We start from the raw sequence: 12,500 nt of genomic DNA on the forward strand, positions 1-12,500 counted from the left end.
TTTAAAACTACTCATTTGGGGCCATGGCGGCCATAAAAGATGGAGAGTACACGGCAACCATTTACAAACTGGTAAGAGTTCATGTTTGAGTCCATGTTAGCTTAGCATAATAGCTTAGCAACCACCCAGGCAACCTTAGGGTAATATTATTAATTTATAGCGTCTGGAGCTCTATTAAAATCACACGACAAATAAATAAATAATGTAAAGTTAAACCAATAAGCTTCAGTTATTTAATTTAACTTTCGTGATTTCTTTTAAAAATTATTTATTTCGATTGCGTTTTATGCTAAAATAAATAAAATAACCATATGAATCCAGTTCTTCCTCAACCATCACGGAATGTAAATGAATATGGACTTCTTTATCTGTTATTTGCTGATATTTATGTAATTTTTCTCTCTAGATTAAAGAGAGTCAGTATGTGGAGGCTATTCACATCCTAAACGGACAACTGCAAAAGAACACGAAGGTATGTGATCAGTGATCAATACATTACAGTTCACACACAATCATTATTCACTGTGTTTTAATAATCAATAAGAGAAGACGTTAGACTGTTGATAAAAGTCCAAAAACAACCAACAAATTTATTTTAAATGTAATTTTTCACATTTTTTGTTGTTGTTTTCAGTTAAAATTTGATTAAAAAAAATAAAAAATTAAATTAAATTAAAAAAAGGCTTTTTATTGATGATTTATAACAACAAGTAATGTTAAAGATTATTCACCAAAACCTATATTTTATTTGGTTGATGTTTTGGTGTTAATGGAAAAAAGCTCAATATGATTATCTTAAAATACTAGTTTTATCCAAAGCCAAAGAAATACACTATAAACTAATAAATAATATAAACCTTCATAATACACATTCATTAAGTAATTCATAACACTTACAAAACAGGAAGTTGGAAAAGTAATGAATCATGTGGATTTTACTTCTTTTTTGTGACAATTATTTAGGGTTTTTAAAAGTTATTAGATGATATAAATCAATTGGAATTTAATTAAAATGTTTTTTGTTTTTTTTACACAAACTCAGTTAATTTAACCCTGTTGGTGTTAGAATGAATTCCTCTGACTCACACTTTATATTTAATTGTACTTTTCCTCATCATTGGTAATAAATGTTAATTAACACCATACAGGGTTGAGCTACATCAGTGTTTCTCAAATGGGGGTATGTGTTCCCCTAGGGGTACACGATGGCACTACAGGGGGTACTAGAGAGGGAGAGAGTATCATGTTTATTTTGAATTAAAAAATTATAATCATACTAAATATTGCCAGCAACTCACAAAGCAGGCTGTTTTATGGCCTTCATGCATATTCATGAGTGGGCGTGTCTATAGATGCTGACTTCATGCCTCACTCTGAGGGAGATCAGTGATCAGTGATTTTATTTTTGCTATATACACACTTGTTATTGTTTTCAGCCAAAAAAACTGCGCATTACAGTAAAACACAGATATTGTGAGTCCGTCTCAGCGCTTCAGGCTGTGTTTATCACAGCAGCAGAAGCAGCAGCAGAGTCACTCAGCTGCTTCAAACACCAGAGTGTTAAGCTGCTAACTCACTTTCTTCTCCTCCTCATCTCTATTAACCACAGGATTAGTGCATTTAAGGTGATAATCATTTGCTTTGTCCAACCACTGCGTCACATTGTGTCACAAACACACCAGATTACGTCAAAGGCAATATAACGGATACTAAAAATGGAACTGCTCCCTTGGTTCTACACCGTTGCTGCCCAATGCTCCTCAAGGAGGGGTTAAATGCAGAGAACACATTTCATGTATGTAGCTTGCATGCCTTTAGCTTGGAGAGAGTGGGCGTGTATGTTCAACGTGTAGGCGCGGCCTGCACCAGGCACTTTCTGGAGGGGGCTCGTTTTTCAGAAGAGGACAGAGCAGTGTCATTGTGAACATATGGGTGTTAAATGCATTATTTAACTCTAATGTTTTGTGTCAGTCGCGTGCGGCGCTGTCTCTGCTGGGCTTCTGTTACTACCACATCCAGGACTTCAGCAGCGCTGCAGAATGCTACGAGCAGCTCACCCTGCTGCACCCAGAGGTGGAGGAATACAAAGTCTACTTCACCCAGGCTCTGTACAAGGCCGGGGCCTACGCTGAGGCCACCAGGGCCTCCTTTGGCCTGGACAACCCCAACAGCCACACCAAGGTATGTCACATATATACAGTATACTATATATATAAATATATACAGTATACTATATATATATATAAATATATACAGTATACTATATCTATATAAATACATACAGTATACTATATACTGTATATATAAATATATACACAAGTATGTAGAAAATTGCAGCCACACCAAGATACCTTAAATATATATTTATATTAGGCTTTACACTGATCTGATTGGCTATATTGGATCGGCCACTATTGTGTGCGTGTGCGTGTGTCCTAATATGCGTTAACATTTTCACGAGTTTTTCGACGTGTTTAGGCCCTCAAAAAATGTGATCATTTGGCCGTAAATAAAATAATAGTAATAATACAAACGAGGTGCATCACATTAGGGTCCGACGCACCGTTGTGTTCGGGCCCTAATTATATGAACTCAACTACAATTGAATTACGATTACAACGGCGACAGCTTTTTAAAATAACAATTACGATTATAATTACGACATTATTGTAAATAATTATCAATTACACGATTACAATTATAATTGAGCCCAACCCTGCTCCATACAGAACATTTTATTCTTTGACTTTTCCTTTGTTTAAAGATGATTTTATAGTTTAGGTTCAGATCAGATGATGTTTATTTGTCCTTGTTTCACCACTGCTTCCTCTTCCTGCTCCATCACAGATGGTCAAACTGCAGGCCTGCATCAAGTACTGTGAGGAGGACTACACTGCTGCCAAGGTCAGACTATCAATCATCATCATCATCTCAGCCTCTGATTAACCCCACCCCCCCACCGTGGGTTCACAGGCTCTGCTGGAGCAGCTTCCTCAGGACGACCCCGACTACGTCTACAACACGGCCTGTCTGCTCTACCAGGACGGGAAGTACCAGGAGGCCTGCAAGGAGTTCCAGTGTGCAAAACAAGTGCTGGGATACGCACCAGGTGATCAGAGAACTAGATGAGACAGGAACAGACAGGACAGAGCTGTAGTCAACCAAGAAAATGGTTCGTCAACCAAGACTATGACACACGTAGCGATTAGTCGACCAAAAAAAAAAAACGTAGAATGAATGATCAGGTGCAGAGGAGGACGAGGAGATTCTCCAGTTGCATTGTTTTATCGTCTCATTTACACCAAAGAGTTGTTTGCCTTACGTGACATGGCTTTATTTTGTGTGTGTGTGTGTGTGTGTGTGTGTGTGTGTGTGTGTGTGTGTGTGTGTGTGTGTGTGTGTGTGTGTGTGCGTGTGTGTGTGTGTGTGTGTGTGTGTGTGTGTGTGTGTGTGTGTGTGTGTGTGTGTGTGTGTGTGTGTGTGTGTGTGTGTGTGTGTGTGTGTGTGTGTGTGTGTGTGTGTGTGTGTGTGTGCGCGTGCGTGCGTGCATGGAGACAGAAAAAGAGAGATAAATATTTAGTTTTAGTGTTTTGTGGTGATGATTTTCTTTTAAACACAGACCATTTATAATATTAACCTTATTCAAGCTTTGATCAGAACCCAACAAAACAAAAGTAAAACCTACAGGTCTGTCAAACATGATATATTTATATCAGAGACTGACCTGAAACCATCAATTAAAACCTATTTTTTACTCGTACAAATGACATATTTACATTTGTTTTAGTGGTACAGTAAACCTGCTTTTATTAATAAACTGTTTGTGTCAACATTAGATCAGTGCACGTGGAAACAAACGCACGTCAAACACAGTTGTGCAGTGTGTGCCCGCTGCACCAGAGACAGCAGTGGATCTATTTATATAATCCACGTATCAAATGTAAGGATAATTCATGTTCTTGTGCAGAAAAATGATAGATTTAACAGTGGATGATTGTTTCAAGCCTGTCTTCATTTGTTCCCTCTCTATTCTGATCTGATCTGATCTGATCTGATCTGTACTGATCTGAGGACAGTCATGCTGATGTGTACTCACAGCTGTTGCTGGACATATAATCATATTTAGGCATTAAATACATTATATTTGCTATTTAATCCTTATCACCTTTATAAGTGCATTGCAGTTTTAGAGCCTGTGTTCCTCCATCTTGAAATCATGTGATTGATGATGTCACACAGCTTTTGGGAGGAAGTCCTTCAACAATCTGTGATTACTCGCTAACTTCAGCCACCAGAGCGTCAGCGCACTGTATAAGCATTAGTAAAAACAGTGGAGTGTCACTTTAAATCATTTCTATTCAAACTCTAACCTCTTTCTCCTCCATTTTTTTTCCATCTGATGTGCGTGGGTGTGTCTAATTGTTCCAGCGCTGTCCTACAACATCGCTCTGACCCACTACAGCATGAAGAACTACGACCAGGCTCTGAAACACATCGGAGAGATCATCGAGAGAGGAATCAGGGAGCACCCAGGTGAGGGTTCTCTTCCTCCTCCTGCTGTGAGCTCTGTTACACTGAACTCTCTGACTGTCAGAGCTCAGCGTGGGGATGACGACAGAAGGCATCGACGTGCACAGCGTGGGGAACACGTTGGTGCTGCATCAGAGCGCTCTGATCGAGGCCTTCAACCTCAAAGCTGCCGTCGAGTACCAGCTGAAGAACCGTGAGTCCACTACTGAGTTGTTAAACGTTCATGTTTCTGAGAGGCTCTAAACGAAGCGTCACTAATTAATTATTCATTAGTGAAACTGACAATATAATGCTGGCGTCACCAACCTTTCTGAAACCGTGAGCTACTTCAAAGTTCCTGAATAATCCGAAGAACTACGATTTTCACTTAAAATAGAGGGAAAGATAACGAAGAAAGACTTTAAAAATGTTTCATTTTCAAACGACCACTTCTGAAACATGTCATTGGGAATCATCATTGTTCCTATTTTTCTTTAGCCACTGACTACTCTTTTACTATCTGAAGCATGTTCTTACAATTTAACAATTATGTAAGATTTTATAATCTTTTTAAAATTCTATTTAATTTGGTATTTATTTTGAAAAAAAAACATCAAAATCTAAACACCAAATCTGCAGCATCTTTATTGAAACACATTTGTGGTAAATGAACATTTAAGGATAGTTAATTTAAAACAAGAACGTATCAAGTGCAGCAGTATTTAACTACATCTGTTAATCTGAGATTATCTTTGTGACTTTGAATCCTGGTACAGAGTTAACTAGTGTTAACTCTGTTAACTAGTGACTAGTGCTGCTGTTAGAACAGGTCTGAGGGCCCCTCACATGGGCCCGTGAGCAGGGGCGTAGCACCATATTTTGGGTTCTGGGTACAAACCATCTTGTTGGTCACTACTGTAAATTAAGTACACTTTTTATATTTTGCCCGTAAACTATACTAATATTTCTCTATTATTACATAAGCGTTCTTTTTTCTTCACATTAACTCAGAGGTTACAAACCTTTTTTGGGTCGTGACCCCATTTTGATATCACAAATGTCCAGTGACCCCAAAAACATTTTTTTTTCTTCTAGAATTAGTTTTTGATCACGTTTATTAAAGTGTGTTCCAGATTAGTGACAAAGTGACTAGTGTGCCACGTTAGATATTTTTATTTATTTATCTTATTTGAACTAGATTTATATTTGAGAAAGTTAAAGTATAGGATACAGTTACTTTATATTTATTGTGTGATGTGTATTTGAAAAATACTAATTTAAAATAAAAATACAATTTTAATCCTTTTTTACCTAAGCTTTATTTATTTATTTATTTATTTATTTTACAATTACTAGACATTTTTAAGCAACTCCATTTTAATTCCAGGCTGACCCCACATGGGGTCCTGACCCTAAGGTTGAAAAAAACTGCAATAACCTAATGACTCCATATCCATTGCTTGTATTTAAAAATCTGTTTTACTATATTTTAATATTGAATATTGTGTTTGACATATTTTTACAACAATTTAGGGGTGGCTGGTGATTTAATTTTTTTGGGGGAGGGGGTATAACTAACACACGCACACACACACACACACACACACACACACACACACACACAAAGCAAACGTGTACAAAGGTTAATAAAAGGTAAATATAGAATGATTAGAATCACGGGGACACTCTTTACATCTACTAAAACTTGGTGGCAGCAAAATTTACTCTTCAGATCAATTTAATTTTCTAATTAAGATTTGAAGTGCAAAAAGAATGTTCCAGCATTTAAATGTTCAAGAGTGCACGTAGTTTATTTCAAACAAAATAATATTTTGCCTAAATAAAGATGTGAGTATTTTAAAGCTGAAGAATTAAGTAAACAGTTGATTTCACCTTCTCTCCCTCTACTTTCTCTGTGTTTATGGCCTGGTTTTCCTTTCTTGAGGAAAGACATGGTTTCCTGCTGCTGTCTATCTCCCGCTCCACGTCACATCTATGTCACAGCAGCAGCACATGTGGGTCGTACCATTTGCTCTGTTTTAAAGGGGGTGGTAGCTAGGGCCCTGATGCAGCATCAATCATTGTTTCAATGCTTAACCATCTTATTTTCACACAAGGCCCTTTACATTCACATATAAATCATCTAAAAATGTCCAGTCCCTGCCCACGGGCCCCATGTTGGTGACCCCTGATCTAACGTCTTTGTGAGGCTGTCTGTGAAGCTGATTGCAGGTTCTCTGTTCTGTGTGCAGTGAAGGCAGCTCAGGAGGCTTTGACTGACATGCCGCCCAGATCAGAGGAGGTAACTCTATCCACACACAGCTACTGCCCCCTAGTGGAACTAACCTAGGAACTAATCTGCTACACCAGACATAGGCAACTGGCGGCCCGGGGGCCACATTTGGCCCTCGCTCTAATTTTATGAGGCCCCCAAAGTAAATGTATAAAAAGAAATACAACATTGCAGGAAAATACAGTAAAAAAAAAAACAAGATAAAAACACATTAAATGCTCCAATAACACACAAAACTACTACAACAAATTTAAAAAATGACAACAGTAATACACAAAATTACTCAGAAAAATATACAAAATCACAGAAAATGACAAGAAAAATACACAATAAGACAAGAAAAACATAAAAAATGACTCAGCAAATCCACAGTACTAACAGACAAGCAAAACGACAACAGAAATACACAAAATTACTCCCAAAAAAATGTAAATTACAGCACAAATACACAGTATGACTCCAAAAAAACACATTTTACAGAAAAAACACAAAATGACTATAAAAACTCTTTGTTCTTTCCTGTATTAATGCTCAGATCACTCATTATTTTAAATGTTGACATGAATGTTGATCATGTTGTGGCCCCGCTGTGATAAAAGTTGCCTACCTCTGGTCTACACCCTCAGGTTTAGACAATAAAGTTCAAAAGATGTAATCTGGATCAAAACTATCCGTATTGTGAAAAATAATAATAATGTGTCAGTTTTTTATTTTGCACAAGAGATTGTTTTTGTGTTCGTTTGTCTCAGGGTTGGGGTCAATTAAAATTGTAATAGCGTAATTATTAATTACAATTATGATGTAATTGTAATTGTATTTTCAAATATCTGTTGCTGTTGTAATCATAACTTAATTGTATTTGAGTTCAGAAAACGCAAACCTGTGCAACCATGTTACAGTTCTATGTCTCGCACATACGTAGTTAATAATTATTGAAATATGTTTCAGATCAACTTTACCCGTTATAGTTCTTTTAAGGGTCATTTTACTGTTTCTAAAAATAAATTAAATCTATGGGTAGAGTGACAGAAAAAAGGCTCATATGCTCACACTAATAATGTCAATATCTATATTTTCATTGATTAGGAAGTCTGACAAGGCAACCAATAGTAAAGAAATAAATAACATTTATTAGTGTATTTTACAGCTGATTTAGGACATGGATCAAACCGACTCGTTAGCATTAGAGATGCTAACAGAAAGCTAACACAAGAGGAAGTTTACATTTTTGGGCTTATTTATTAAAGGCTCAGTGATTGTGATTGAGTTTGATAATTGATCATGGTGTGCATCAGGAGCTGGATCCAGTGACCCTCCATAACCAGGCTCTGTTAAACATGGACTCAAAGCCTTCAGAGGGATTTGAAAAGTTGGCCTTTCTGCTGCAGCAGCCGTCGTTTCCTCCTGTTACCTTCAGGAACCTTCTGCTGCTCTACTGCAAACACGAGGTGGGCCTACACAACAACAACACACACAACAACACTACACAACACAACAACAACACACAACAAAGGGATGACCACAACGCTATGATGAAATGCTACACAACTGGTGTGTGTGTGTGTGTGTGTGTGTGTGTGTGTGTGTGTGTGTGTGTGTGTGTGTGTGTGTGTGTGTGTGTGTGTGTGTGTGTGTGTGTGTGTGTGTGTGTGTGTGTGTCTGTGTGTGTGTCCTCAGTACTATGACCTGGCGGCTGATGTCCTGGCTGAAAACACTCACCTCACCTATAAGTTCCTCTCCTCTGTGAGTGTCAGCTGATGATTGTTTGTAAACAAAGCTCCCAGTCACTGACGGTGTGTTTGTTTGTTTGTTTATTTGTTTGTTTACAGTACATGTATGAGTTCCTGGATGCTCTGCTCACATGTCAGACTGCACCAGAGGAGGTACAACTGTTTGTTTGATTTATTATTGTAGAAAACAGTAATATTATTCTGAATATTATTCAATGTATTTAATATTATAACTTTTATTGTTACTAGTTATTACCGTTATTATTATTACTATTATTATTGTTAGTAGTATTATTATTATTAGATCTACTGTATTTTTTCATAAAGTTTAATTTATCTGATCACTGTGCAGCTCAGCTAATTAATTACTAATTCATAATTTGAACTTTAATGGATGTTTGTTAATTTTCTTAGGCTTTCATGAAGTTCGAGGAGATGAACGGCAAACTGACTGAACAGCTTCGTAAACTCACCAAGCAGGTGATCACGCATTGTTATATATATATATATACATATATGTAAATAAATGTCTTCACTAATCAACACTATGTGGTATGAATGTATTAAAATCACCCAGTACCAGTACACACACTTACTGGTTTCTGTGGTCTCAGCTTCAGGAGGCTCAGATGTCTCGAGACGACGAGGTGAAGAAAAAAGTTCTGCAGGAATACGACCACATGCAGGAGAAGTGAGTTTTATGAATATGAATTCATTTAGTTCTTATTTTAAAACAAATCCAAAATATGTTTTTACCATTTTTTGTCACCTTTTGACTCCAATGTGGATTTGTTGTGTGTTCCTCAGGTACATGGTGGTCCTCATGGCCCAGGCCAAGATCTACTGGAACAGGGAACACTACCAGATGGTGGAGAAGATCTTCCACAAGTCCATGGAGTTCTGCAACGAGGTGGACACGTGGAAGCTCAACGTGGCCCACGTGCTCTTCATGCAGGACAAATACAAGGAGGCCATCGGCTTCTACGAGCCCATCGTCAAGAAGCACTACGATAGCGTGAGTCCTGCTCACTTCCTGCTTCCTGTTGCCTGCTCCAATGGTTCCTGTTTCCTGCTCCGTTGGTTCCTGTTTCCTGCTCTGTTGGTTCCTGTTTCCTGCTCCGATGGTTCCTGTTTCCTGCTCCGATGGTTCCTGTTTCCTGCTCTGATAGTTCCTGTTTCCTGCTCCGATGGTTCCTGTTTCCTGCTCCGATAGTTCCTGTTTACTGCTCCAATAGTTCCTGTTTCCTGCTCTGATGGTTCCTGTTTCCTGCTCCGATAGTTCCTGTTTACTGCTCCAATAGTTCCTGTTTCCTGCTCTGATGGTTCCTGTTTCCTGCTCTGATGGTTCCTGTTTCTTGCTCCGATGGTTCCGGGTGGGCGGGGCTTAGATCAGGACTGAACAGCGTGGCTCTGTGCACAGGTGGAGCAGTGTAACATTGTGGAGTGTCCCTGCAGATGCAAACCCTCGGTAACGATGATAAACTCTGCGTGGCTTTGGTTTGCTTTGCACTTCCTGTTTGTTTGCAGTGATGTGCTGGGCCAATGAGCATCCTGTGTGTGTGTGTGTGTGTACGCTGAATGAACAGTGAGATCTGACATCCAGGCTCATCAAAGCACTGAAACGGTTCCCATGTGTCCCCTGGTATCTTTAGGAGCGCTCAGAGCAGCTGCTGTTACAGATCAACCAGTGATGGTGTTATGTTGTGATGAGTGTGTTTACACATGGTGTGAGTTGTTCTTTGAGTTTCTGATGATCTTCAGGTGTGAAATCAGACTTGAGTCAACACAAATGCAACAAAAGTTTGTTTTCCTCGCTGCAGATCCTCAACGTGAGTGCTGTCGTCCTGGCAAACCTGTGTGTGTCGTACGTCATGATCAACCAGAATGAGGAGGTAACACATGGTCCTTACATCTAGTTTTATATCAGTCGGATAAGACGTCGCTACGTGCTAAGCTAACCAAACATGTGGCACTGGTCACTACGTGCTAAGCTAACCAAACACGTGGGACTGGTCACTACATGCTAAGCTAACCAAACATGTGGCACTGGTCACTACATGCTAAGCTAACCAAACACGTGGGACTGGTCACTACGTGCTAAGCTAACCAAACATGTGGGACTGGTCACTACATGCTAAGCTAACCAAACATGTGGGACTGGTCACTACATACTAAGCTAACCAAACATGTGGCACTGGTCACTACATGCTAAGCTAACCAAACACGTGGGACTGGTCACTACGTGCTAAGCTAACCAAACATGTGGGACTGGTCACTACATGCTAAGCTAACCAAACATGTGGGACTGGTCACTACATACTAAGCTAACCAAACATGTGGCACTGGTCACTACATGCTAAGCTAACCAAACACGTGGGACTGGTCACTACGTGCTAAGCTAACCAAACATGTGGGACTGGTCACTACATGCTAAGCTAACCAAACATGTGGCACTGGTCACTACATGCTAAGCTAACCAAACATGTGGCACTGGTCACTACATGCTAAGCTAACCAAACATGTGGGACTGGTCACTACATGCTAAGCTAACCAAACATGTGGGACTGGTCACTACATGCTAAGCTATCCAAACATGTGGCACTGGTCACTACATGCTAAGCTAACCAAACATGTGGCACTGGTCACTACATGCTAAGCTAACCAAACATGTGGCACTGGTCACTACATGCTAAGCTAACCAAACATGTGGGACTGGTCATTACATGCTAAGCTAACCAAACATGTGGGACTGGTCACTACATGCTAAGCTAACCAAACATGTGGCACTGGTCACTACATGCTAAGCTAACCAAACATGTGGCACTGGTCACTACATGCTAAGCTAACCAAACATGTGGCACTGGTCACTACATGCTAAGCTAACCAAACATGTGGCACTGGTCACTACATGCTAAGCTAACCAAACATGTGGGACTGGTCACTACATGCTAAGCTAACCAAACATGTGGGACTGGTCACTACATGCTAAGCTAACCAAACATGTGGCACTGGTCACTACATGCTAAGCTAACCAAACATGTGGCACTGGTCACTACATGCTAAGCTAACCAAACATGTGGCACTGGTCACTACATGCTAAGCTAACCAAACATGTGGGACTGGTCACTACATGCTAAGCTAACCAAACATGTGGGACTGGTCACTACATGCTAAGCTAACCAAACATGTGGCACTGGTCACTACATGCTAAGCTAACCAAACTTGTGGCACTGGTCACTACATGCTAAGCTAACCAAACATGTGGCACTGGTCACTACATGCTAAGCTAACCAAACTTGTGGCACTGGTCACTACATGCTAAGCTAACCAAACATGTGGCACTGGTCACTACATGCTAAGCTAACCAAACATGTGGCACTGGTCACTACATGCTAAGCTAACCAAACATGTGGCACTGGTCACTACATGCTAAGCTAACCAAACATGTGGGACTGGTCACTACATGCTAAGCTAACCAAACATGTGGGACTGGTCACTACATGCTAAGCTAACCAAACATGTGGCACTGGTCACTACATGCTAAGCTAACCAAACATGTGGCACTGGTCACTACATGCTAAGCTAACCAAACATGTGGGACTGGTCACTACATGCTAAGCTAACCAAACATGTGGGACTGGTCACTACATGCTAAGCTATCCAAACATGTGGCACTGGTCACTACATGCTAAGCTAACCAAACATGTGGCACTGGTCACTACATGCTAAGCTAACCAAACATGTGGCACTGGTCACTACATGCTAAGCTAACCAAACATGTGGGACTGGTCATTACATGCTAAGCTAACCAAACATGTGGGACTGGTCACTACATGCTAAGCTAACCAAACATGTGGCACTGGTCACTACATGCTAAGCTAACCAAACATGTGGCACTGGTCACTACATGCTAAGCTAACCAAACATGTGGCACTGGTCACTACATGCTAAGCTAACCAAACATGTGG

General features: G+C 39.7%; 1 protein-coding gene across 1 annotated transcript in view; it reads left to right on the forward strand.

The window, feature by feature from the left end:
• Positions 1-12,500, forward strand: part of LOC114467937 (tetratricopeptide repeat protein 30A-like) — a 15,460-nt gene that overhangs the window by 146 nt on the left and 2,814 nt on the right. Inside the window, exons 1-15 of the mRNA XM_028454476.1 lie at positions 1-71; positions 407-472; positions 1,972-2,181; positions 2,848-2,904; positions 2,974-3,109; positions 4,429-4,533; positions 4,595-4,723; positions 6,762-6,811; positions 8,098-8,250; positions 8,480-8,545; positions 8,632-8,685; positions 8,947-9,012; positions 9,147-9,223; positions 9,340-9,547; positions 10,353-10,424. The exon at positions 1-71 is cut by the window's left edge and continues 146 nt beyond it. Of these exons, the coding sequence (XP_028310277.1) occupies positions 24-71; positions 407-472; positions 1,972-2,181; positions 2,848-2,904; positions 2,974-3,109; positions 4,429-4,533; positions 4,595-4,723; positions 6,762-6,811; positions 8,098-8,250; positions 8,480-8,545; positions 8,632-8,685; positions 8,947-9,012; positions 9,147-9,223; positions 9,340-9,547; positions 10,353-10,424 (1,497 nt within the window). The 5' untranslated portion in view covers positions 1-23. The remainder of the gene's footprint in view (positions 72-406; positions 473-1,971; positions 2,182-2,847; positions 2,905-2,973; positions 3,110-4,428; positions 4,534-4,594; positions 4,724-6,761; positions 6,812-8,097; positions 8,251-8,479; positions 8,546-8,631; positions 8,686-8,946; positions 9,013-9,146; positions 9,224-9,339; positions 9,548-10,352; positions 10,425-12,500) is intronic.

The sequence above is a fragment of the Gouania willdenowi genome, chromosome 8 (assembly GCF_900634775.1).
Source record: "Gouania willdenowi chromosome 8, fGouWil2.1, whole genome shotgun sequence".
NCBI lineage: Eukaryota > Metazoa > Chordata > Actinopteri > Blenniiformes > Gobiesocidae > Gouania > Gouania willdenowi.